This window comes from Aristolochia californica, unplaced genomic scaffold (genome assembly GCF_029961685.1).
Source record: "Aristolochia californica isolate CCGP_79_NKW_82.1479 unplaced genomic scaffold, dmAriCali1.0.hap1 SCAF_9, whole genome shotgun sequence".
Taxonomy (NCBI): Eukaryota; Viridiplantae; Streptophyta; class Magnoliopsida; order Piperales; family Aristolochiaceae; genus Aristolochia; species Aristolochia californica.
This window is the reverse complement of record NW_027182290.1, coordinates 2,290,113-2,313,889: the sequence shown is the minus strand read 5'-3', so window position 1 is coordinate 2,313,889 and position 23,777 is coordinate 2,290,113. Positions and strand designations below refer to the sequence as shown.

The window sequence follows — 23,777 nt, the reverse complement described above, 5'->3', positions numbered from 1 at the left end:
AACTAAGTGAGAAAAATAAATATGCAGCAAGAATGCAAAACTAGAGAACTATAATCTAAACAACAGATTTAAGCCTGGAATCCTTCCAACGAAACAATCTTGTGGCTGTTAAGATTGAGCTTGACATTGGCATTGTGAGTGTAGCTCAAACGAATCAGTAACTCTGTCCCAAATGTTCTCCAGTTACAGCTGACCACCACAAATAATCAGTATAAATTAGACTGCTCCGTCAGAGAATAGTGAATATACATTGAAAATGTTTCATGCAACCGAGAAAAGAATTGGAACAAAGACAAGCTAGAGCATGAACCCTCCGTAGATCTCTAAATTTCCTCCAAACTTCCACTTAAACCGCAAAATTTCATTGCCTCTACATTATTACAAAGAGCTTCTAACCTTGCCTTTGACAAAAAAATTTACAGATGGGGGAATACCAAAAAGGGAAAGCTATACACAGATGAAACCACATTACAAAATATTACAAGTGAAGGAAGATATAATACACAGATAAAATCATTCAATCCCTAATCTCAATTCCAGATTCAGCTTCGTCCAAACGATCTTCATTTTCCTGCAATAAATAATCGCAGAGTTCTAAAAGCTGATCTGCCAAGGGAGGGATGCCTGGATTGATTCCATCGTTGTATTTATGAGCGTTGAATGTGATCTGCCATACATCATGTCTGAAGTCTTCTCTGTTTTTGTAGTCCATTCTCCTCACTTTCTCTTTTATAGTGGAGAGATCCATTGGACTATCTATAATGTCCAGATAATTAGGAGCCTCTTTTTTAGAAACTGGTTTTAGGAAAAGAAATGACACTTCTTTTGCATCCTTTAGCCCATCCACAATGTTCTCTAGGACGTTTGAGAGTGCAACCTGTTCAGCACAAAATGTAAACATCCCACCAAAAAATGATAATCAAACTACCTGATTGTAGGTCATGGCACATGAATGTAACACCTTTCCTGTTGAACAAATAAGGGCATGTGCCTTTTCTAGAGACTGCCTAGGAGAAAATAGGATTGAGAATGTACCAATTTTAAATATTAGCCACAGATTAAATTTACGAACATCATATGCCCATAAATTTGGGACAAAAGTTGTATTATTGCATGAGAAAAAATATGAGTATAAAGCAATCAATAGAAAGATCATCTGAGGGAGAGTAACACCATTGTTCAGAAATCGCCTTCAGTTTCTCTCCCTGCCTAGAGAAAGTTTTGGCAGAGACAACCTCTCTCGCCCACACCCTGCCCCACTCTTTTTTTTTCTTTTTTAAATTTACTGATCTACCTGAAAATCTTGGAGCAAAACATAGACAACAGATGAACAGAAACAGTCATCTGTTTTTTTTTAAAAAAAAAAAAAACTTTGCTTACTATATGTCAGAACTTAGGACTAAAATGATCTCAGCATCTGTGTTTCTTTTGAATTAATCCAATGCAACATGAGTAAATGAAAAATCTATAGTGCTTATTGATATGATGCTAAAAAAAGTAAGTGTGAAGTACCTCTCCCCCTCTACGGCGCTTAGTTTGTGGACCATGCTCAGCAGCATGCCGCCCCAAATCAACTGCAGGGCGTTTTTTTGCAGCTCGTTCTCTCTCTGGAATTCTCCGGTCATATCTACTAGCCCTTGCGTCCTCCAGATAATCATCTCTAACATCTGGTTTCTTTTTCTTCATCTTCTTCTTCTTCTTCTTTTTCTTTGCCTTTTCTCTTTCTTCTCTTTCTTCTCTTTCTCTGGTCATAGCCTCCTCATACCTTCTAAGCTCAATCTGCCTTTGCCTCTCCTCTTGCATTCTCTTCTCTTCCTCAAATATCCTCCTAGCCTTAGCTTCTTTCATTGCCTTGTTGCTTCTCCTTTTCTCTTCCTCTTCCCAGAACCTCCTTTCCTCATTGGCTCTCCTTTCTGCAAGTATCTCTTCCTCTAAAATTCTCAAGTCCTGCTTTCCCCGTGACTGAACCCCTGCAAGTTCTACCATCCTCTTGGTTTTCTTATATTCATCATCTACTCCAAAGCCAACAACATTTCTCACTTGTTCCACATTATTAACGCCCTTGGTCTGTTTGATAATGAGTTTCTTCCGAGGTTGCTCTCTTTCCACCTCAACAGCTGGAGCTCTTCCCGGAAGGTTTTGTTTCTCTGGTTCAAGCAGCACTTCCTCAGGTTTTAGTTTATTGGAGAAAACGATCTTATTGATCTTAGAGACAGACTTGGGCACTGTTTCTGTGCTGGGTACGCCTTTCTGCTGAGGCTTTTCAGAAGAGCCGCATTTGAGTTTCAATGGAAGCACAATTTTTGAACTCAACTTTTCTGAGCTCTCTGGAGTTTCCACCAATGCCATTTTGGTTGTACCTTTAGGAATTAACTTCTTGAGAGGAGGAGGTTCAGCTTGGTGGGGAGTTGGCAAATCCTGTACATTAGTTTTTGCAGACATATTTTCAAGTTCTGTAGTTTTGACTTGTATTTCCGGCTCTTCTCCATACTTGGGGCAGTTCTTATTGGTTCTCATGTGTCCTGGCTGGTCCCATAAGTCGATAGCACTTGTTACCACAAAGATTTTCTATTTGCATGAAAGTACAAGGTAACTAAAAAGTCAGTTTAATACCTGTCCACATGCCCCACAAGTGAAACCTTCCCTAGTGGGTTTATCAGCATGCTTCTTTTCCTTCATTACCTGGAATGGCAGAGAAAATAAGATAAATTATGTCATTCTTAATAAAAAATCTCAAGTAGAAAAGAAAAAGGAAAAAGCAACAGCAATTTTTTTTGTAGCTGAAAGAAATGGACTAGATAGGTCACAGCTGAACTTATTCTGAGAAGCCAAATTTTTAATTTGGCCAGGTTTTTAATTTCTCATATCTCTGGCAGAACCAGCAAAACAGATTAATCAGTATTCTGAGAAGCCAGATCTAATGTCATTTATATTCCTTAGCCCATATGCATCTCTAGCATCCAACCATGTACAATAAATTCGAATTGTCACCAATAAAAGAACTAAAAACATCACTACTACCTTAAAACCATCTGCAATTGCTTTTATCTTCTTTTTCACTATTCCTGAATGCAAAACTTCATTCATTCCACTGGTTTTGTTTGATTTTATTTTCTCTGACAAGTTTCTCTTGGAAAGAAAACTTTCAACCTGCATGAGAACAATTCCGATCCTCTTAGAAGGGCAGCGAGGAATTCAGTAAAATATACATTATTCCATCATGAAAAAATTGACAGACGTTAAATTCCTATGAAAAAAGACAAAAGAAAGTAAGTCACCAACCTCCTTTGGGTCTGGAACAATGATTTCCTGAGAGAATGAACCATCGGGTTGGGACACACACGTGACACCACGGACTTTAGATTTTTTAGTGGGCTCAACATTTCCAGAAGTAAAACCAAATTGAAATCCCACAACCAGTTCCTTTCCAACTGACTTTGATGCTTTTTTGTTCTTCCAACCCACCTCATCATCTGCATCATATTTCATAGAGATGAAAACAGGATACAGGAATAGCAATCTTTAACAAAATTACCTAGCTTAGTGGACAAGCAGATCATCATCAATTGCAATCAATGAGAGTTTGTTTCAAGGAACCAGACCAACACTTCAATCATTTCATCTAGTTTTTTTCCTTCTGCCCATCCTAGCACCAAACATCTTAATCTAGGGTATTAATGTTCTTTTAAGTTAGACTACAAATGTTTTGTATCTGATTCAATTCCATCAAATTAACTCTTTAGTAACTAAGACTTCAACTCCTTTTTGTTTTTTTCTGTCAAACTCATCAGCTTAGAATCCTAATTCTGGAATAGGTACAAACACAACATTGAAACTTTTTCCAGTCACTTTTTTCCTCAACTTCCAGTATACTTCGACTCTTCTAATCAAATTCCAGTGTCCTTAGCAGTATTTTTCAAATTCTCAGATCCCAGCACTTAGCTCTGCTTTCAGCGACTATCTCAATAAGTGTGATTCTTGAATTTTGTCCCCAGTTGTTTTTTTCCTCAACAATACTTAATCTGAGAGCAGTTTAATCATTTATGAAGTCACTCAAACCTCTTCAGCTCAAACTTGAAATTAGTGTGATTCTTCACCTACCAACGCTTCCTACCAGCGCTTCCTCTATTTATGATGTCAAAACTTAAAATCACCACCATTCGTCAAACACCTCTTTGGTACTTCCTTCACATCTTTGATGACATTACTGAGATGTGTCAGCCTCTTCAGGTTGTTTGGGTTCATATTGCTCATGGTGTAAATTCTATGACAGATTTGTAGGTTTGTCAAGGTATTGTCTTGCAGGATCTTATTGCTGAGGATTCCTTCCATTCTAATGAGCATTGACGGTATTCTTTGAATTTTTTTCATAATTATGCTGGAACAGGTCCCTCCTTGGGTCTGTTTTCTTTGTATCAGCCCCCTTTTTAATGAAATTCACATCATTCTAAAAAAAATAAAAAAAAATATTAAACAATTAAAAAATCTACCTTAGTCTATACATCCGACAATTGGATCTCAAACAAATGAGTAATAGATCAAGGATTATGACCATATCATCCGCTGTCAATAGCATGGAAGATCATAAATGTTTGGTGGCACGGAAACAACTAAGTATAAGATATCTTTGAGATTATTTTTATTTTTTTTGAATGAGATGATGAATTAATTAAAGAAACAAATTACAAACTAAAGGAGAACTCCCCTAACAACAAGAGATTGATGGGAGACTCCTTGTTTAGCCAAAAGAATCAGCAACATCATTTGTTGACCTTGGTACATGAGACAAGATACAATTAAAGTAAGAAACAATAGTAAGAATCTGATAAAAAAACTGTCCACTGATGCCAAGGAGGATTAGTAGCTTTAAACACCAGCCAATGACAATCTTGGAGTCTCCTTCAATAATAAGAGGAACATTAAAATGATCACGAAACACGAGTAGCCCCTGAAAATAGCAAAACACTCGGCAGAAGTAGAGTCTGAAATTCCTATTGGCCCTGAATAAGTAAGAAGTTGAACACCAAAAAAATCACAAATAACTCCACCAAAACCAGCTTGACCAGGATTCCCTATAGCACTACCATCAAAATTAAGCTTTAAGTATCCAACTAGGGGGAGAGTCCAAATAGCCATGATAGAAGGACGAGAGGGAGCTATCATATGGGCAAGGATTTTCAAGTTGTTGCAAAGGGAAGAATCCCTCATACTAGCAAATTCAGGTTGAGTATGGATCCATGTGGAGATATGACCAATGATAATAGAAGCAACTTCATTTGCAGATCTGAACTTAAGATTAAACCTTCTATTATTCCTTTGCTTCCAAATATCCCATGGAATATGGGCTAAACAAGCTAAAAGAATGAGCTTACCAAGCTTTTGAATCCTGATATCAATTATCATTTTGCACATACCCAGGAGATTCATCAGAATGCAAAATTGTAATCCAATTCCATAAGGAGATGTGACCATATTCTCCAAGAGATAGGAGAATGCAATGGAAGGTGATTGACGGTTCCATCTGCCCCACTACAGAATGGACAAAGGGAGCAATGCTTTGATTTCCTCTTCTTCTCAAATTATCCACAGTGAGAATTTTATTTAAGAGAGCACACCACAAGAAGAAATGAACTTTTAAAGGACCCGAAAGTCGCCATGCCATGGCAGCATCATGAGTGGCAGCCGTAGTTATCCATCCATTACGAAATTTATTGGCTGAGGTAACCGAGAATAAGCCACTTTCATCATGAATCCAAATAATTTTGTCTTGCTTATCCCTATAGATCTGGATCATCAAACGAAGTTCCTCAAGAAGATTAGAAACTGTAGCTTCAATCTCTTTTAATATCCTTCTGAAATGAAAATTCCACAAGTCATTATCTACCCAGAACATCTTGATGGTGGAATTACAGCAAGCACTCAACCTCCTTAGAATATCATATCTATCGCATAATGGGCCCTTATCTATCCACCAATCAATCCAGCATCGAATTTTATTTCCACAACCCACATAGAATCTAGTGCCTTTTCCAAAGATTGAAACTCAAATAAACCAAGAAGAGCTTTGATTCTTTAAACTTCTTCCCTTGTACCAGTCCTAAAAATGAGGGTGTCATCATCAAGCTATAATATAGGAATATCATACTCCTGATGTGATGAAAGTGGCCTTAACCAACCAGTACTTCTTGTTGTATAAATCATAGAAGACAAATATTCACCAATGATGTTCAATAAAAGCGGGGATAAAGGGTCACCTCATCGTACTCCTCTTGTGCACCAAAAATTTCCACATGTCGTTCCATCGATTAGTAAGGAATAAGATGTAGAAGAGATACAACACCTGATCCAAAATTTGTTACTAAACCCCATCCTATCCAGTAAGTTATCAAGAAGATCCCATTTTTCCCTATCAAATGCTTTCTCAAAGTCCAACTTGAATATAAAACTTGGTTTTCTTGATTTCTTAAAATGGTCCATCAATTCATGCACTGCCATTGCTTAATCAAGAATATTCTTTTCTTTAATAAATGCTAATTGACCACTATAAATTATCATTGGTAATGTAACTTTAAGTTTGTTGGCAAGAAGGCAAGCAATTGCTTTATAGGGACTTGAAATCAGACTTATAGGAAGAAAATCTTGAGGGTGTTCAGTAGCTTCTTTCTTTGGAATAAGAGCAATAAAAGAAGCTCCAATACTCCCATAAGTAACTCCTTTATGATAAAAGGAATAAAACATAGAGAAAACGTCATCCTTAATAGTCGGCCAACTTCTCTTGTAAAATTCACCACTAAAACTGTTAGGTCCAGGAGCCCTATCTTTCGGAATTCCTAAGGTAGCAATCTCAATCTCTCTAGTAGAGAAAGGGAGTTCAATAAGATTGGCAACCATAGGAGTAATCCTATTGAAATATAGACTCTAGATAATAGGCCGATTGTGACATTCCTCAGTATATAATCCTACAAAAAATATTAATAAGGGAGTTAGTAATTACAGTCTGATCCAAAGTTACTTCATCGTTAACACATAATGAAGTAATCCGGTTTGTCCTCCGTTGGCTCAATGCAACTACATGGAAAAGTTCTGTCTGTCAATATCCTTTAGCCACTTAAATCTGGCACATTGCTTCCAATGAACTCTTTCATTGTGAGAAATATCTTGAAATTTATTCTGAAACATAACTCTATTACTAAATTTCAAGGGCAAGAGACCTCATTGCTCCTCATAATCATCTAAAATACCAATCTGAGCCAAAATTGATTTTTTTTCCAGCAACATCAACAGCCCTTTTAGTTGAAGACCAAGACCAAAGTTTAGCCTTTAATAATTCAAACTTCAACGGAAAGTGTCATCCTCTCAGGCCAATAATTTGCAAATTCTCCCACCAATCTCTCATGAGGGAATCAAAATCTTTATGCAACAACCATGAGTTCTCAAATCGGAAAGGTTTTGGACCCCATTGACTAATTTTAGTATCAAGGAGAATCGGCCAGTGATCAGATTCCGATTAGGAACCTTTCCAAAGGCCTTCCAGTAGAGATGAAGCCAATCCTCATTAACAAGAAACCGATCCAATTTGGATAAGACTGGATTTTGCTGCCCATTTGACCATGTATATGCTTTTCCAGAATGACTAATTTCCTCCAATATATTACTACTAATGAAGTCAGGAAAAACTCACATAGAAGAAGTAATGCAAGGGTAAGGAGGTCTTTTATCATTACAAAAACGAACAGCATTAAAATCACCAGCCAACAGCCAAGGAACAGTCCATAACTAAATGAGATCATTTAGTTCATCCAAAAAAGCACTGCACTCACAATATCTAGTTGGCCCGTATACGCCTGCAATTTCCCAAAATCTGCATTTTTGTCTCTAATTTTTAACCCATCTTTGAGATCCTTTTTTCTTAGAGAGAAAAAAAAAATTTACAAACATCTCATGAAGCATTTCAAAAGACTACAGCATTAAGTCGCAAGGAAGTTTGGACCAAGCATTTTCTAAAGCTCAAATCAATGCTCTCACATTGGGAAGATTACCAGTCATACTTCTGACATGGTGAGATGAAGCAACAAAGAGAAAAGCTGATTTTGATAACCAATTTGACACATTGAAGCCTAGCATTGACCCCAAGGCTCAAATCTTGGGAGATTTGACAGTTCTATGCTGTTTGGCAAGCTATCCTTTTGCTTGAAAATTTACAAGTAGTTATTGTAGATTAGAGTCGGTGGGAATCTAGTGACTTGGAAATTTAAAAAACATACTATGGTTGCTACTCCAGCCCCATTGAACACTGATTCCACATCTGCCAAGCTCTGAAAGTCTTTATCAAGGTCTCATCATCTTCAAGACCACTATTGGGGGTCACTCTGGATCGAAGGAGACCCAAGCATCATCATCAACCATTGCTCCAAGACCAGCAGCCCCATGGCGCCATTAGCAAACCTTCCCTGAAATCCTGGACATCACTTCTGAATTCCCTTGTAGAATGAATGTATTAAGATCAGCCAATTCTCTTGCTGATTCTCTAGCTAAGTGGGGGTGACCCTTCAATCTCTCATTGCAAGGGGGCGCCCCCACCTAAATTTTGTTTCCTTTGCCTTCGTGGTTTTGGAATAAAATTTTATTTTCTCAAAAATAAAGTTTATTGGTAAATTTTGGCACCAAGTTGGTTACACCAGTTCCTCATACTATGATAATCAAACAGCAGTTCATATTGCCAATAATCCTGTCTATCAGAGTGCAAAGCATAATAAAGTAAATTGTCATTTTATTCATGAAAGAATCCAAGTAAAGATGATTATTATTACTGATGTTTTGTCCAAAGAATCAGTAACCTGATATCCTCTCTAAGCCTCTTAGCACCAAGTTCCTTCAAGACAAGAGCAAGCTAGAAATGATCAACATGTTTTTTTCTGTTGCATATTAACACTTTAATCTAATCTATTATCATGTAAAGGGAAATTTGTGAAGCAGGGACTCAAGCAGAAAGGCGTGTTCTTTATATAACTAAAGCGCAAACAGGTCTTATAGATGTAATCAAATTTTCATAATATAAAGAAGAGGCTGAGAAGCATGGACATCGTGTCTGCTCACTTTAAATATCAGAAATTATCTTTCCATCTGACAGCATTAAATCAGTATTTTGTCTCTTTTTTTCAGTTGGAATCAAATCAAAATTTGTTCCAATGCCAAGATGATTTTAGTCAGTAGCCATATATGATGCACTTTTTAGCTTATTATGATGCCATATCGCTTCAATGGTAGTTGAAATCAGTTGAACTACATAAGCCACAGGTATACAATATGAATCGGACAACATGCGACTCAACAAAATAGTATATAATACAAAACTAAAATAACAAACAATCTCTGCCAAAAAAAAACAAAAACAAATATACAGATTCTTCAAAAAGCATCATGTTCCTTACCGTCCATTAGCATTCGACAGAGCTCTGCAGCTTCTGCTGCTTCATCTTCGATCTCCTCCTCTGCCTGCACTAGTTGGGGAGCCCTTCTCATCTTGACTCCATGTACCCCATCAGCTTTGTCACGCTTAAATTCAACACTACCATCACCAGCATCTTCAAATTCTTCTGCGTCCAGCAAATTCTCAAGGTCCCCGGCAAAAGAATCAAGATCACTATTAGCTTCAGAATCGCTCTCATTTTCATCCACATCTGTGGCTGAAAGACTCTGAACTTGTCGATCCCAAATCTCTTGGCATTTTTCTCGGGTTTGCTGCTGAAGCTGGAGGTATGACATCCGCTGTCCTCGCGCAAACTTGGTCGCAACAGGTCCTGCATCAACCTTAACTCCTGATGCAGCTTGCTCACTTGAGAGTTTTCGTACCATAGCAATCCGATGCCACCGGGTCATCTTTTCAATCTGGTCCTCAGGAATGTTGAAGTTGAGAAGAACCTGAGAGCAAAAACACACCAAATGAGAAAATATCTACAATAGCCTCAATTATTATAGCATAATCCTTTCGTATGTGGGAAAAAAGTTAGCTTAATATTGAAGATAAATAAATGACCCATCAATCAGTAAAGCATAAGTTCAGGAAGTTCAGCCTCCGTGCACCATTTTTGGCAGATGAGATTTCAAAATCCTTTCCCTCACTGGGTTAGAAAACACACTTTGGAATCAAGTGTTTCGGTTTAAATCTATAAATGCATAACAGTTTAAACAACAGATTGCAACTGTAGGACCACGATGAAAAGGTAAACTGAATATTGACATTAAGTGCAAAACGTGACCATGAAAAGATATTTAACTGATACTTTATTGACAAAAAAGGGAAGAACAAGTATGATGATATGACATAAGGTATAACAATCAATTACGCACATATATCAGAAACGGCTAGAGGATAAGGTCGATAGACAATAAGCCGTTGACAGCAGATGTTACTTTTGGCCAACACCTACACCTCCAAAAAACTCTGAAAGATGGAGCTATGCATAGATAAGAGCAAACTAATCCAGCTAGTCAGTAGGATCATCAACCATGATTTGAGAGCATAGACCCTAACATAACCTGATTCCAGACTGATTTAGGTTTGTTGGTTGTTCATGCCTTATTAAGGCAAGTTTTTTTTTTTTTTTTTTTTTTTTTTTAAATATAAAGCATTGGAGATGCAGCCAAGGAAATTTAAAAAAAAATAAAAAAACGACTAGAAATGGTCAATTGTTTGTTAAAAATGAAAAACAATATGTAGACGATAGATCAAAGGGTTTCATATCTATATAGCACAGATGAGAGAGCATGAAAAAGAATTAAACTTTATGCACATTCATCTTGCCTGGATATTAGACATTTCAGAGGTTCCATTATTCAATGGAACCATCAAGAGGGATAATGCAAATGAGAAAATGTGCTCAGTGTTTATCCATTACTGATCAATTTAGTAGGTACAGGAAGGAGTCAACATAACCAATTAACAGATGGCCCAAATAAGACCCAGGCGATGTGGTTATTGCCCATAAGTTAACAAATTCCCATTTTTCATGCACAATTGGCCCACCTCACGTGCAGCTTCCATATTCAATCTGCGGAGATCTGCATCAGTTCCAGTAACAGTGGTACCACCCCGAGGAGCAGCTACCTTTTTCTTAACTGTTGCACTCGCAATTGGTGCCTTGGGAGCTACACGGACATAGCTAAACCCCAAACCCCTTCCAGATGGATCACCCACACCTGTAATTTCCAAGCGTTCTATATTTTCTCGGTCCTGAAAAGCATAAGTTCTTTTGCTTAAGAACCATTAAAAATTAAAATTATAGCAAATATTGAAACAAAAGTGCAATAAAAAAGCAGATTGGGGAATAATCAAATTTGTAGTAACAGCATGCAGCGTGGAAGAATAGCTAATAAGTTGTACATGGGAGAAGCCAAAATAGATTTCTTTTCAAATGGAAGCCTCCATTGCCAAAAAGAAACCGCTGTTTTAGCTTGTCAACACTAATAAGGTAAACAATCATCCTAATAACCCAAATCATCTTACAACTTCCTTTCCTGACAAGTTTACCACTCGATATCCATCAGGATTGTACTTCCCAAAGAACCAAAGGAAACAAAGAGACCAGCAACTATACAAGTCCACTCCAATAACTATGCCAGTGAGGTACAGATACCTCAGACAAAGACAGAATACATAAAATATTTACCAAACTCAGATACATGATATATGCTATTCTTTCAAATCCACATAACAGCCTTCCAAATGCTAACTAAAAGCAATAGCCAGTACATATTAAGTACATCCTACAAGTCCACACAAGTATTTCTTGAACCTCTACAACCATACATGGCTTACTGTTATATATATATATATATATATATATATATATATATATATATATATATATATATATAGAGAGAGAGAGAGAGAGAGAGAGAGAGAGAGAGACACCCAGACAAGACTTGATACATTTACCTGATTCGTACAAGCCACAAAATTACAACTCAAATTCCATGAAGTTATCTGTAATTCCCGCTCAATGTGAGCAGCAGCAGCCAGAGCAATGGCTTCATCAGGCAGTTGATTCATTGCAGAAGTAAGACCTACAGGATGGGTAAGCCGAGAAATTCCTAAACGTTTGAGCCGGTAAAGGCCAGCTTGCATGCTTTCATATGCACAGACCTGGAAAACGGAATCTGAAGGTTATAAAAGTAATAGAAAATACCTATAAACAGAACTTCATGCAGCTAGACTCAACGATAATAAACACCAGATCAACAACTTTTTTTTTTTTTTTATAAAGAGATCAACAACTATGTTATCACATTAATATACACAAGAAGAAACGCCTTAAAAAATAACCTATGTAGCAAGACTAGGGGAACAGACATCAAAATCAATAAACCAAAACCATCCTAACTCACATTTTCTGGTGTTACAATCCTTCTCAATTCTTCCTCCAATGGAATGCGGAAATTTCGCCTCATAACCCAGAACAACTGCCCATTGACGCCTCTCTGATACGGCTCACATGCAGCCACCAATTTGCAAACTCAGCCAAAGAAAATAGAAGAGCGAGAACAAGAGCCTCTAGTACAATAACCAAATGCATTTACCTGCAAATCCGCACAGTGCTTCAATCTTTTCCTTAAAAAGGCTTCTGATAAGTTTGGAAACTGTGCTGACAACTCATCTGCTCGAACACAAGGCAGGAAACCAGGTTTCAGGTTGGCCCGGAACTCACGGTATAAATATACCAACAACCTGTTGCCAATATATGCCTGAACACCCTTGGATCCAGGAGAAATTACTTCCATATGTGGCTCCTGAAGAGTAATTTAGATTAAGCACCTTTAGCTGAATGGCCTAAAATATTTTCAGTAAGAAATCAGCTATAAACTTCTGTTTCGGAACAGACATCAATAAAAAAGTAAAAATTTATTAACACACATGCTACATCATAGTACATCATAGTTCATACCAAAGAGAGATGAACTTACTTCTACATGTAAATGTGGAATCATCTTATATTAGCAGAAGCAACTACCTCTTGTACCACAGTCGGCCCAACTAGATCATTCGATAAGCAGCTGTCTTTGCCATGACATCAAGTGATTTTCTAATATGACTCACTCACAACCTCTACCAGGACTTTGCTAATGATGAAAACTAGCACAAACCTGATTTTTTCAGGTCACTAATAAATACACCAAATAGACAAATACACCCATCAGACATGTGCCCAAGACCTCATATGCTCAAGCCATATTTGATAAATGAAAGAAAGGCATTCAACTCAAATGCTCAAGTTTAGAGAGAAAAAGCCTAATGCTAATTCTTCTACAAGGTCATGAATCGCGCTACTATGATGTGGGACTATTCTGGATACTCTCCCTCACGTGTGGGACCTCATTTGTGGCTCTAAACACGAGGATAATTACAACCCGAAGCTTAGCTATAGGTGGCCCCTCAAACCTGCTATGATATCATGAAAGAAATATATCTAATTCAAAAGCAAAAGCAAATAGTGAGGAGGCCTAGCTCTTGTTTTTATCTGAAGTCATGAATTGCTCTACAATTGATGTGGAACTATTCTCAATAATAACTAATAAGAAGAAGAAAGTAACACCCAAACATAAAACAACAACACTTCATTTGTAAGCAATACAACAGATCAACATGCTTATATAACTCCATAATTGTATCAATAAAAGCAAGGAACACATTTTTAGACCAATATAAGTTATTGACTTATTTTTACATATCAAATTATCTTAACAACTTCTTCAAGGACTACAGAAAATCCAATGCTCTAGAAACATAGCATTCCTAGATCATCCATGTTATCATATTTTTCTTAAGCTTCCAATCTTTCTTCTACTTTGATGTCTGTCCAATTTGCGTTCATAGGCTCAGCTAACAAAATTCCACCATTTGGTATTTGATGTGGGTGAAAAACATGGTTCAATTAGTAGTCATTTTCTTTATTTTGTATTTTGTAATCTTTTTGTATGTTGGAGCTAGCCTTTAGCCTCTTTCATCTTGTATTCTCGCTTTGTCTTTAATGAAATTCACATCATTCTAAAAAAAATGGTTCTGTTAGAGGCCACAAGATAACCAACAGTAGAGACACGAACCTGTTGTCCAACTACATGTAGTTTATCAATGCGTCTAAGAGAAAGTTTCCCCTTTGGGGAGCGAACTAACAAATAATCAGTAGACGAGAGCTTGTGGGAGAATATGGGCGCCCGAAACAGATTGGTCTCTATGGATGATTGGAAGCATCCAGGTCTTACGTCTCCCAGAAAAGGAGATTTATCTGTGGGTTCCAATGTGAGCACATTTCCCACGCTGTCAGTCCCATTCCGCAGCAAAGAAGCATTTTGATCACCAGGTCCAGATTTCTGATAGTAAGTGCACAGTCTTGCACCCATCCCAACATTACTTAACAGCAGAGGTCGCTCCTCACAATATCTGAAAGGATCAAGACAATGAATCAGAATGAAATTTTCCTTAAGCAACAAGGAAAGGAGGATAATATGATATCAAGGAGGAGAGGAGAATAACATGCTATCAATCACAAAGCTTCTCAAGCATAAAGCACTTTTTTCTATAAAGTTCTCAGGCAAAAAAGCACTTGATATTATCAGACCTAGATTAAAAAAAGAATATGTAAAGACGTAATATTTTTAGTATTAATGAAATTATACTTCAATTTCCAACTCCTGCTCAATTTACAAAAAACATATCCTATAATCACGACATAGTATTTAGCCTCCCAGAAGAGGAAAGACTAACTGCCACAGAACTTGTGATGCATTGTATGCTCCAAAATTAAGCTGGCCCACAACCAAAAAAAGGAAATGTGGTAGGCCTAGCAAGATTAGACTTTCAAAGTCAACTTGGATTTTTTAAGTCCATCAATTGTATAAGGATTTATTATTACATAAAACTTCCAATGTATTTTATAGTCTGTTGTTAGTGAGACTGAATTGAACGAAAGATTTTAACAATAAGCTAATAGTATGATTTTTTTACTTAATCTGAAAACAAGTATTAGTAAGATATGAACTTTTAGATTAGAACTTTATCGCATTTGACCAAAGGTTAAATGATGGACAAGACAATTATCAAACTGCAGAACATCCAAGGGTATAGAGGGCAAGTGTATAAAGAACAACTTACTCCATTAAAAAAACATGTCCAACTTTTGCAGAAAGCTCTGATTTTTTTTTAAACGCCCCAGGAGGACGCAAAGGCTTATTTTCTCCAGGAAGCTTTTGGGCTCTAGACCACAGATGGACTTTCGTGCGAACAAGGTGTAGGACAGAATTTGGTCTCACATTTTGCATGCCAAGAGATTTTACATCTTCAAGCTCCCTCCCAGAATAGAACACTTTAACTTTTTCAGAAGACTTGAAATCTGTACAATTGGAGGTTCATAATAAGTCCTCAATTGAAACTCAAAATTCATGAGTTCTGAAACAAAATGGTTAAACCCAACCTAGCTTTTTTGATGCTTTTGCCTTAACAGAAGCAAGAGTCTCCCCAGCATCCACATTAAGCTTACAACCCTTGCCGCCCAAGCTCTTCAAAATAATTTTTATCGGCCCCTGCATGGAGAGCTTACCTTGCTCCTTTGCAACAACTTCATTGTCATGGGGATACCACAAAGCCTTTGGTCTATGAAAATTAGCAATATCTTTACTGCAAAAGGAAAATATAATTGAACATACAAATCTCATTTCCTCAAAAACAAAAAAAAAAAAAGATCAACATTTTAACCTTTTTTTAACAAAAAGGAGATAAAAGCATAACTTCTTTTCCTTCTTGAACATATCGGCACAATTTCAACCACTTACTTGCTCAACTTCGGCTTCATAGTTTGCAGTTTCAAAGCAGGAACTGAATGCAAGATTTTGATACCAAGCACAGCACGTTTCTTTGCATGGGATTTTGTTTGCTGAGATGTTTTCCTATTGGAATAATATTTGTCATTAGAAATATTGAACCGACCAAGAGGTGGACCACCTTGAGCTGGTAAATCGAAAGAGTCCCCAGAACCAGGCTTCAGAGAACGAGTGATGATCATAGCTGCAGCATGGGAACGAAGTTGCCTTCCAGCCTTATTATCTAATATCTCAAATAACATTCTCTCGTCTTGAAGATCAAGTATCAGCTTTGGCTTCGAAATAGATTCAGCTGAATCCCAAATAATACTTTCTAACCAAGATCCATCGAGCAGATCTTTGTTTCTCAAGGATAGTTTGCTTAAGTGCCTAATAATATCTGCTTTACATAATTCCTGTGCTCCTTTGTCCTTCTTTTCTTCCAAAAAATCAGCATCACCTATTTCAGAGAAAGTTTCTAATCTTAACATTTGCGGATGGTAAGTCTCTTCAAGTGATTGAAAGGAATCTGTTGTCCTCCATGACTCAACTGAAACAGGACAGCTGTAGAGAGAAACAGTATGGTCCTGGGCATCTAGTCCCTTATGGAAGTCCACCCCTTTATGGGACACAACATCTAGGTCCATATCAGTGGCAGGAAAATGATCGGTATCAGGGAGCTCCAATGCACCACAACTTTCAAGGGACTTATGACTTGCAGGAGAGGCATTACCCCAAATGATTCTTTCTTCCCAGTTTTCCTGATCAAGAGGGTAAAACCGAGGGGACAATGGTGCCTGCCACCCTATAGAAAGATCAACCACAATACCGTCCTTCATTGGCTGTGATGAAAGATAAGATTCCTTCTCTTGCCTATCCACCTGGGCAGGAGAAATGCCAAACTCACCCTGTTCCAAATCAGTGTCCCTGACCCGCAAATCATCCTCTGCAGTTAGGCTAAAGTGTTTCACAGTAAGATGTCCTTGACATGAACTCTTTAGGAAAGCCTGCTCATCCTCCTCAACATTATCACATAAATCTATGGCTTTATATCTTTCTGGAGTCATTAAATAAAACATAATATGACAAAATAAATCAGAAATTTAAGTAAATTGTATCAAATTCAATAAAAAAGAGTAAAACTAATGATGGTTTGAGAACAAACTGAATTCAAAGAATACCTTTGAGGAAAGAATAAGTACGGTGGTTCCTCCGTTCTGCTTTACTCAGAGGCTCATGAACACCAAAAATTTCAGAAAACCGCAAAATAGCTATACCATCTTCCATACACAAAACAGGCAATGAACTTCCTCCTCTATCTTCAAATGCTTGAGGTGACACTGTACCATACTCCTATCCAATCACACGGAACAACAATAAGAGATAAGTTGTCAGATGTTAAAACACATAATAGCATATTTTATGGTGTATTCAGCTGATAATATGAGAAAGATTGACAAGTATATTACTGTGCAACAAATATCCTGTGCACATCCAATAAAATTCCCATTTCTTTCTTTTTTATAACATTCACATTTCTTGATTGTTTTGATAAAGTTCCTATTTCAAGCCATAAAATGACTGGCATACCCAAGCATAATGGTCATGAAAGAATCTAAAACATAAGTTGTCCACACCTTTTTCATGAACAAACAAAAAAATCAAATCAACAAGAACATAGAATGTCATACATAACAAGCCTGTCAGCGTCATGAGATGCCTCCTTTGTTACAAGCTTACTGAACCAAATCTGATGTGGTACATGGGCCCCTCAACCAACCGCACTTGCGCACACCATACACTGACATAGATGCATTCAATGCATTCACATAGCATATGATCCGTTAGGGATGCCCTGTATCCCAATGCTTTTTAACATAGTCAGGGATGCTTTAACTATCATTTTTAAATTAGGACATTGGTCACCATCCTTGCCATGTATATGGACCCTCTTGGCATTGCTGACTCCACTTCTGCCGAGCTCCTATCCTTAAGACAACGCCTTAAGATTTTCAAAGACAGATTCGGTGGTTCTCTTCATGTCAAGGGTGAATCCAAATGCTTTATCAATTGGTGCTCTGAGCAAAATGAGCCTCCTTGGCATCATTGATCCTGTTTTTTATTTAGATACTTGAGTTTGTTGACTCTTTTGTTGTAATTGGAGCCATGTTCCTAGAGCAACCAATTGTTTGGCTACTCCCTTGCTAAAGAAGGGGTCTCCCTCCACTCCCTTATTGCCCCCCAAAAAAACCACCTTTAGTTTTTTTTTTTTTTTTTGCCTTTCGGCTTAGTGAAATTTTACTATTATCAAAAAAATTATTTAAAATTAGGGAATAGTTTCGGTAGAATAGAATCACTTCCTAGCTCACTTGTCCCTTTTCTTACACCACAAATACAATTCTATGGATCAAATTCTTGCTATTAAAGCTTTGGTAACCATTTATGAGCTCATTTCAGATCAATCAGTTCACTGGTCAAAGTCACCCCTCATTGGTGTAAATTTGTCAAGAAGTGACCAGGCTGGTTTTGCTGATGTCTTAGGTGTCATCTGGCATCTCTGCCGGCTTTCATTTCTAGGTTAGCCTCTTTCCCAGGATCACCCAATAAAGACTTATAGTCACCTGTAATTGAAAACCTTGAGAGGAGGCTGTCCACTTGGAAGGGTAAGCTTCTCAATCTTGCCGAAAAACTACTTTGATCAAGGCAACACTAGCATGAACCTAAATGACTTACTTCAATGTCCACTAACTGTTTCCTCCAAAATTAAGCCCATCATGCATCACTTTTTTGTGGAGAGGAGCCTCTAAGATATTCTGGTATTATTTAGTTGATTGGGTAAAAGTATGTCCATCCGAGTGTATACAAACCATTCATCTTATCAGACAAGCTCTAATATCAAAATAGTTATGGGTGGATAGGAATGGAGAAAATCCATCAAGTATAATTATGTCGTGGATCCTTAGCTTCCTATAGACAATTTCCCACCATATGCATCAAGTCTTTGTTTATCCAAGGTAACAGAATTCACATCAAATCTTTGTTTATACAAGGTAACAGAATTCACGTCAAGCCTTTGTTTATCCAAAGTAATAGAACTCATCTCAGCAGTGGAACTTACTTCATTTATGGCCTGATGAGTGGATTGAGTAGATTGAGTGTTCACCAAAATCTCATGTTTCTCCCTTATTATATATTGCTGTGAGGAATCAGTAACATTTGAGTTTCTGATTCATTTGTAAACGATCATTGGGATTTAAATCTTACAGATTGTTTAGGGATAATGAAGAAATAACAATAATTTTCTTCCAGAACTGAAGGGTCACCACATACTAAATAGAGGTGAAGAAGAACTTGTGTGGAAGTTTTGCATATCATGATCTTTTTCTAATTTTTTTGAGAAAGCTAGCAGATCATGATCTTTCTATTCTCATTTCCTTCCATTGGAAGTCATCAGTCATCCATCTTCTGCCCTAGCTTGGAGTACTCTTTTTTTGAAAAAGATGAGCTTTATTAACAAGCACAAAGAGAACCAACAAAATTATACAACAGGGGATTGTAAGGAAGCCCCATTTTTAGGAAGAGAGACTGCCAAGGAGCTAAATGATCTCGGAACATGAGTCCAAAAACAAGTAAAAAAGGAGGATATGTCCTGGATCTCCCGGAAAAATAGACCAATGCCGCCAAGGGGGATCAATGAAGGTGAAGGAGCACCATGAGATCACCACAGAGGACTCACCCACAATGATCAGAGGCCCAGAGAAGTGGTCACGGAAGATGATGAAGCCCTAAAGGAGGCCCATAAGCTCAGCAAGCGTGGAGTCAGTGATGCCCATTGGACCGAAGTAAGAAATCAAGGTAGAGCCATCGAAGGATCAATTGGTGCTCCCATATCCAGCGGGCCCAGGATTGCCAAGTAAGCCACCATCATAGTTGAGCTTCAGAGTTCCAAAAGGGGGAGGCTCCCAGGTTCGCATGGTGGTGGTGGTGGTGGTGAGGGGGACCAAACTAGAGAACTCCTTCTATAAATGAGCCAAGTAGTTATCGATAGATGCGGGAGGAGACATCAAGAACGTCCGAAAATTTGCATTGGAATCATTGGCTATTCTATTCAATCTGAAGGTCCCAAGGGACAAAAGCAAAGCAAATAGAGAGAAGAATCTTCCCCATCTTCGGAATGCAGATCCCGAGGAGCATATTGCACTAACTTGGAGTACTCTTGCTCCACCAAAGGTAAAATTCTACCTTTGGTCCAGTCCAAGTGTAAATTTTTTACAACATATCAATTTCTTCACTGCAATAAAGTATTTTAAGATATTGGATGTAAATTTTATAGGAATTCGAAGAACATATATGTAATCATTGCCCCTTTGCCTATGTTGTATGGAATGTTACTGCAAAAATGGCCTTCTCTTCTTTCTCCCCACATCTTTCCCAAATTTGATAGTTCAAATGCCTTCCAGACCTCTATTAAAGCAAGGGATTTTTTTGTGGAGAGTTTACTTTGTTTCAACTCTATGGGCCTTGTGGAAGAAACATAATAGAATCTTTACAAACAAACAATGGTCCATTACCGGGCAGCAATGTTTTTTTTATCTTTTTGTTATGCTAAGAATAGTTTCCCAACTTCAATTATGTTATGACACAAAATGGTGGTTTTTTATTCAAGGAATAACAAAGTTTAATGCTTCCTATAAAATGCTTCCTATAGAATGTAGGTAACCTATATTTCAGCAACAACTAAGAAAACTACAATCTGAATTCAAGTTTAAAGGGTAAAATTAGCAGGACAAAAAGTAGGATTCAATAGCAAAAAAAAAAAAAAAAAAACAAAAGCATAACTTTATCCAGAGTACATAGATCAGAACTTCATTCAATAGGCTAAAGATAGATTTCTGTGTTACATATGAAGCTCTTTTATACAGATTAAGAAATTCACCAAAACAGGAAACTCCCCTACTATTCCATTCTAGGAAATAGATCCTAATTAGAACTTACTAAACCTTTTCTACTTGCTAGGGGTGGGCACCGGGTTGGGTTTCACAAGGAACCCAAACTGACCTAACCTGAAAACCTGGAGATGGGTTTTAAAAAACCCAGTCGGATTTTAGGTCAAAGACAGGTTTCCCCGAACCCAACCGTACCAAACCCAACACACAGGGTTTTATGCCTATAATGCCCTTTTAAAATGTATGAATGACATATATTTTATGATACAATGATGAAATTTTATAAGTTTCTTAGATGTATACAGTTATTGTATGATTTTTATAGTGTACTCAGATTTTTGTAATTTTTTAAAAAAATTATACTTTTTACAAGGTAATAGAATTTTTAATGGGCCATTATCTTATGGGTCGGGCGGGATGGGTCAAGGATTGATCAATAATGCGGGGTCGGGCAGGGACGGGGTTGGTTTTTTTTTTTGGGGGTTCACTTTTTGGTCAAGGTCAGGTTCAAGTTTTGGGGTCGGGGTCGGGGTTAGGGACGGGTTTACCAAAACCCGTCCCCGATCCAACCCATGCCCACCCTTACTACTTGCTAGAAAAGAAATTTAAAAACCAGAAAAAAAATCTACTTGGCTCAAATTTAGAACAGGGAAACTACTATGTGAAAAAAGTTTGAAGTTTTTAACTAAAATAAAAGGTTGTTGTTTAAGTAATGTTTTCCATCAAGATAGCAAGTTACTTATCTAGTTAAAACTTCTGACTTCAGCAAGCCCGAAACAAGAAATTGCAACTTAGAGACTTTCTAATTTAGGACTTTATATTCTTGGAACTTGAACCTAAAATAGGAAATTCATGCCTCTTAAAATTGAGTCTCCTTCTTCATTCTTCTTTGATAAACACAACTGACTCTGGGGTGATTTCATGTCCTTAGGCATTCTTCAACTAGCCCTTCCAATATTACAATGTACTGAATCATGCTAGGTTGTTAGCTACTGCTTGATACAGAACAGCCCTTAGAAGTTCAAGTTATACTCACTAAAATAGAAATCCAAGAGCTTTTATAATTGAGTCTCTAATGGGTGGATTACTCAACAGCAGTTCTGTTCCTCAACTTAATTTTTACATTTTTTGTAGCTTTTAAATAGTTATAGAGTATATTAGTAATTAGACTCAGTTAATGGCAGAATTAAGGCAGATCTCAGTACCCCACTTAAATTTACTACACAACAGCTTAAGATGAGCTTACCTGAACATCCTCAAAATCAACAACAACATCTTCAGGCTCCATCGAACCAAGTGAAGCCAAAATATCATCAGATCTTTTATCATTCTCATAAGATAAATCAACAGGCCCCCCTGAAATAAGAATAAGACCAGTCAAAACTTGCTAATGGGTTGATTATAGAAGAAAAAGGAAGTGCATTCATGAGAGCTGAAAGATTAAATTCACTTGGATAATGAAAAATTACAGTAGAAAGAACAAGATCTAAACAACTGAGAATAACTAGGATTGTGTTGAAAATGATGAAATTCCTTTTAAAAAGAAGTAACAGAGTAAGACCAATTACCAACAGTCAAACAACCCCAAGCTATTCCTTTTGTGGCAGTAAAACAAAGAAAAACTAAGTTGAAAAGTGAAATCAACATAGAAGGTTTGAAAGGAGACAAGCATCCAGTAGACATAGCAGTCTTTAACAAAAATCAGTATGAACAATTAGAATTCTCTCTCATCAACTCAGATGAGTACTAAAATGCTATAACCTGATGCAGGAATGATAGTTTCAGCTTCAGCATGACTTTCAACCACCTCAGCTTCCTTGGGTGAACCTTCTTCTTCGTCATAGTTTTCTTCATCAAACACAGAAGCTTTATGATCTAAAGAAGAAAATGGCACTTCTGTAGATAGATAATCCTTCTTTGAGAGCAAGTGATCTTCCTCCGTGGTGACTTCAATTTCTGGCCCTTCATACTGCTCCTCAATGTCTTCGTAATCTACAGCATCTTCAGCCTTCTCATCATAATCTAACCACAGGGAGAAAAAAAAAATTTAATAAGTCCACTTTTCTTCCCTACACTGGTTTGGTTTCTGTTCTGGCAAGTTCCTACTAGGTTATTAGAACAGCTGTAAAATGTATGGAAACAGATCAAACTCCAAAAATTCATCAGAAAAATCACGTTACTATCAGAAACACTATAATTCTATTTGGTTTTAAAGGAAATAACAGGTAAGAAAAGAAGATGGTAAATTAGCTTTTTGAAAATTTGATTTTCTACTAAAAAAACCCTGTATTTTCTCCGATATAAAAGTGGTTGATGTTGTGGGCTTCATTGTTCTTAAAATAGGTTTGTTTTTTTTATAACAAAAAATAGATTTGCTTTAACTAGAATGAATAGGGGATGCTCAAGATTATAAAACCCTCCAATCCCTCATTGCAAGTGGTCCCCCCCTCTTGATGTATCTCTTGCCTTTAATGAAATGCATCTTTTCTTCATAAAAAAAAAAAAGAGGATTATTAAACCTCAAGCTGCTCAATAGGACATACTCATGGAGCAGTTAATCTCTCCACTCCCACTATCAGCTATGAACTGAATATTAACAAAAAAAAGTTAAGAGAGAGATCCTTTGGCCAAGGTGACAACTACTTTTTATTAATTATGCAAATGCCTCCAAGATGCCCTGGCAATCAACATTGAAACAATTACAGTAACAAAGCAGATACCACAACCCCACCCCCTCCCCCTCACCACCATAAAACCACCACCACCACACACACGCACACTTTCTAAAAAAAAAGGAAAAAAAAAAGGGCATTGATGTGAAGGATCAATCCACAATTTAGGAACCTTAACAAAATTTATTTTGAGCTGAGTATGGTATGAAGCAATTTTGAGACAGTAAACAGTTGCTAAGAAAATTGATTTCAGAAAGAATGACATATAGCTAGACTCTAGTGCTCTTGCAAATGATGATTGTGAGCA

At 37.2% G+C, this 23,777-nt stretch overlaps 1 protein-coding gene across 2 annotated transcripts in view; it reads right to left on the bottom strand.

Annotated features, from left to right (window-relative positions):
- Nucleotides 1–298: 298 nt before the first annotated feature.
- The window catches only part of LOC137940275 (transcription initiation factor TFIID subunit 1), a 32,259-nt gene continuing 8,780 nt past the window's right edge, over nt 299–23,777 (bottom strand). For both annotated transcript variants that reach the window (XM_068785230.1, XM_068785231.1), the window contains 17 exons: nt 22,560–22,820; nt 22,045–22,154; nt 17,034–17,205; nt 15,826–16,909; nt 15,468–15,670; nt 15,149–15,386; nt 14,101–14,437; nt 12,580–12,789; nt 12,388–12,480; nt 11,939–12,145; nt 11,027–11,233; nt 9,432–9,921; nt 3,283–3,473; nt 3,022–3,150; nt 2,614–2,682; nt 1,513–2,526; nt 299–877 (listed from right to left, as the gene is read on the bottom strand). In XM_068785230.1, the coding sequence (XP_068641331.1) occupies nt 518–877; nt 1,513–2,526; nt 2,614–2,682; nt 3,022–3,150; nt 3,283–3,473; nt 9,432–9,921; nt 11,027–11,233; nt 11,939–12,145; nt 12,388–12,480; nt 12,580–12,789; nt 14,101–14,437; nt 15,149–15,386; nt 15,468–15,670; nt 15,826–16,909; nt 17,034–17,205; nt 22,045–22,154; nt 22,560–22,820 (5,375 nt within the window). In that variant the 3' untranslated portion in view covers nt 299–517. The remainder of the gene's footprint in view (nt 878–1,512; nt 2,527–2,613; nt 2,683–3,021; nt 3,151–3,282; nt 3,474–9,431; nt 9,922–11,026; nt 11,234–11,938; nt 12,146–12,387; nt 12,481–12,579; nt 12,790–14,100; nt 14,438–15,148; nt 15,387–15,467; nt 15,671–15,825; nt 16,910–17,033; nt 17,206–22,044; nt 22,155–22,559; nt 22,821–23,777) is intronic.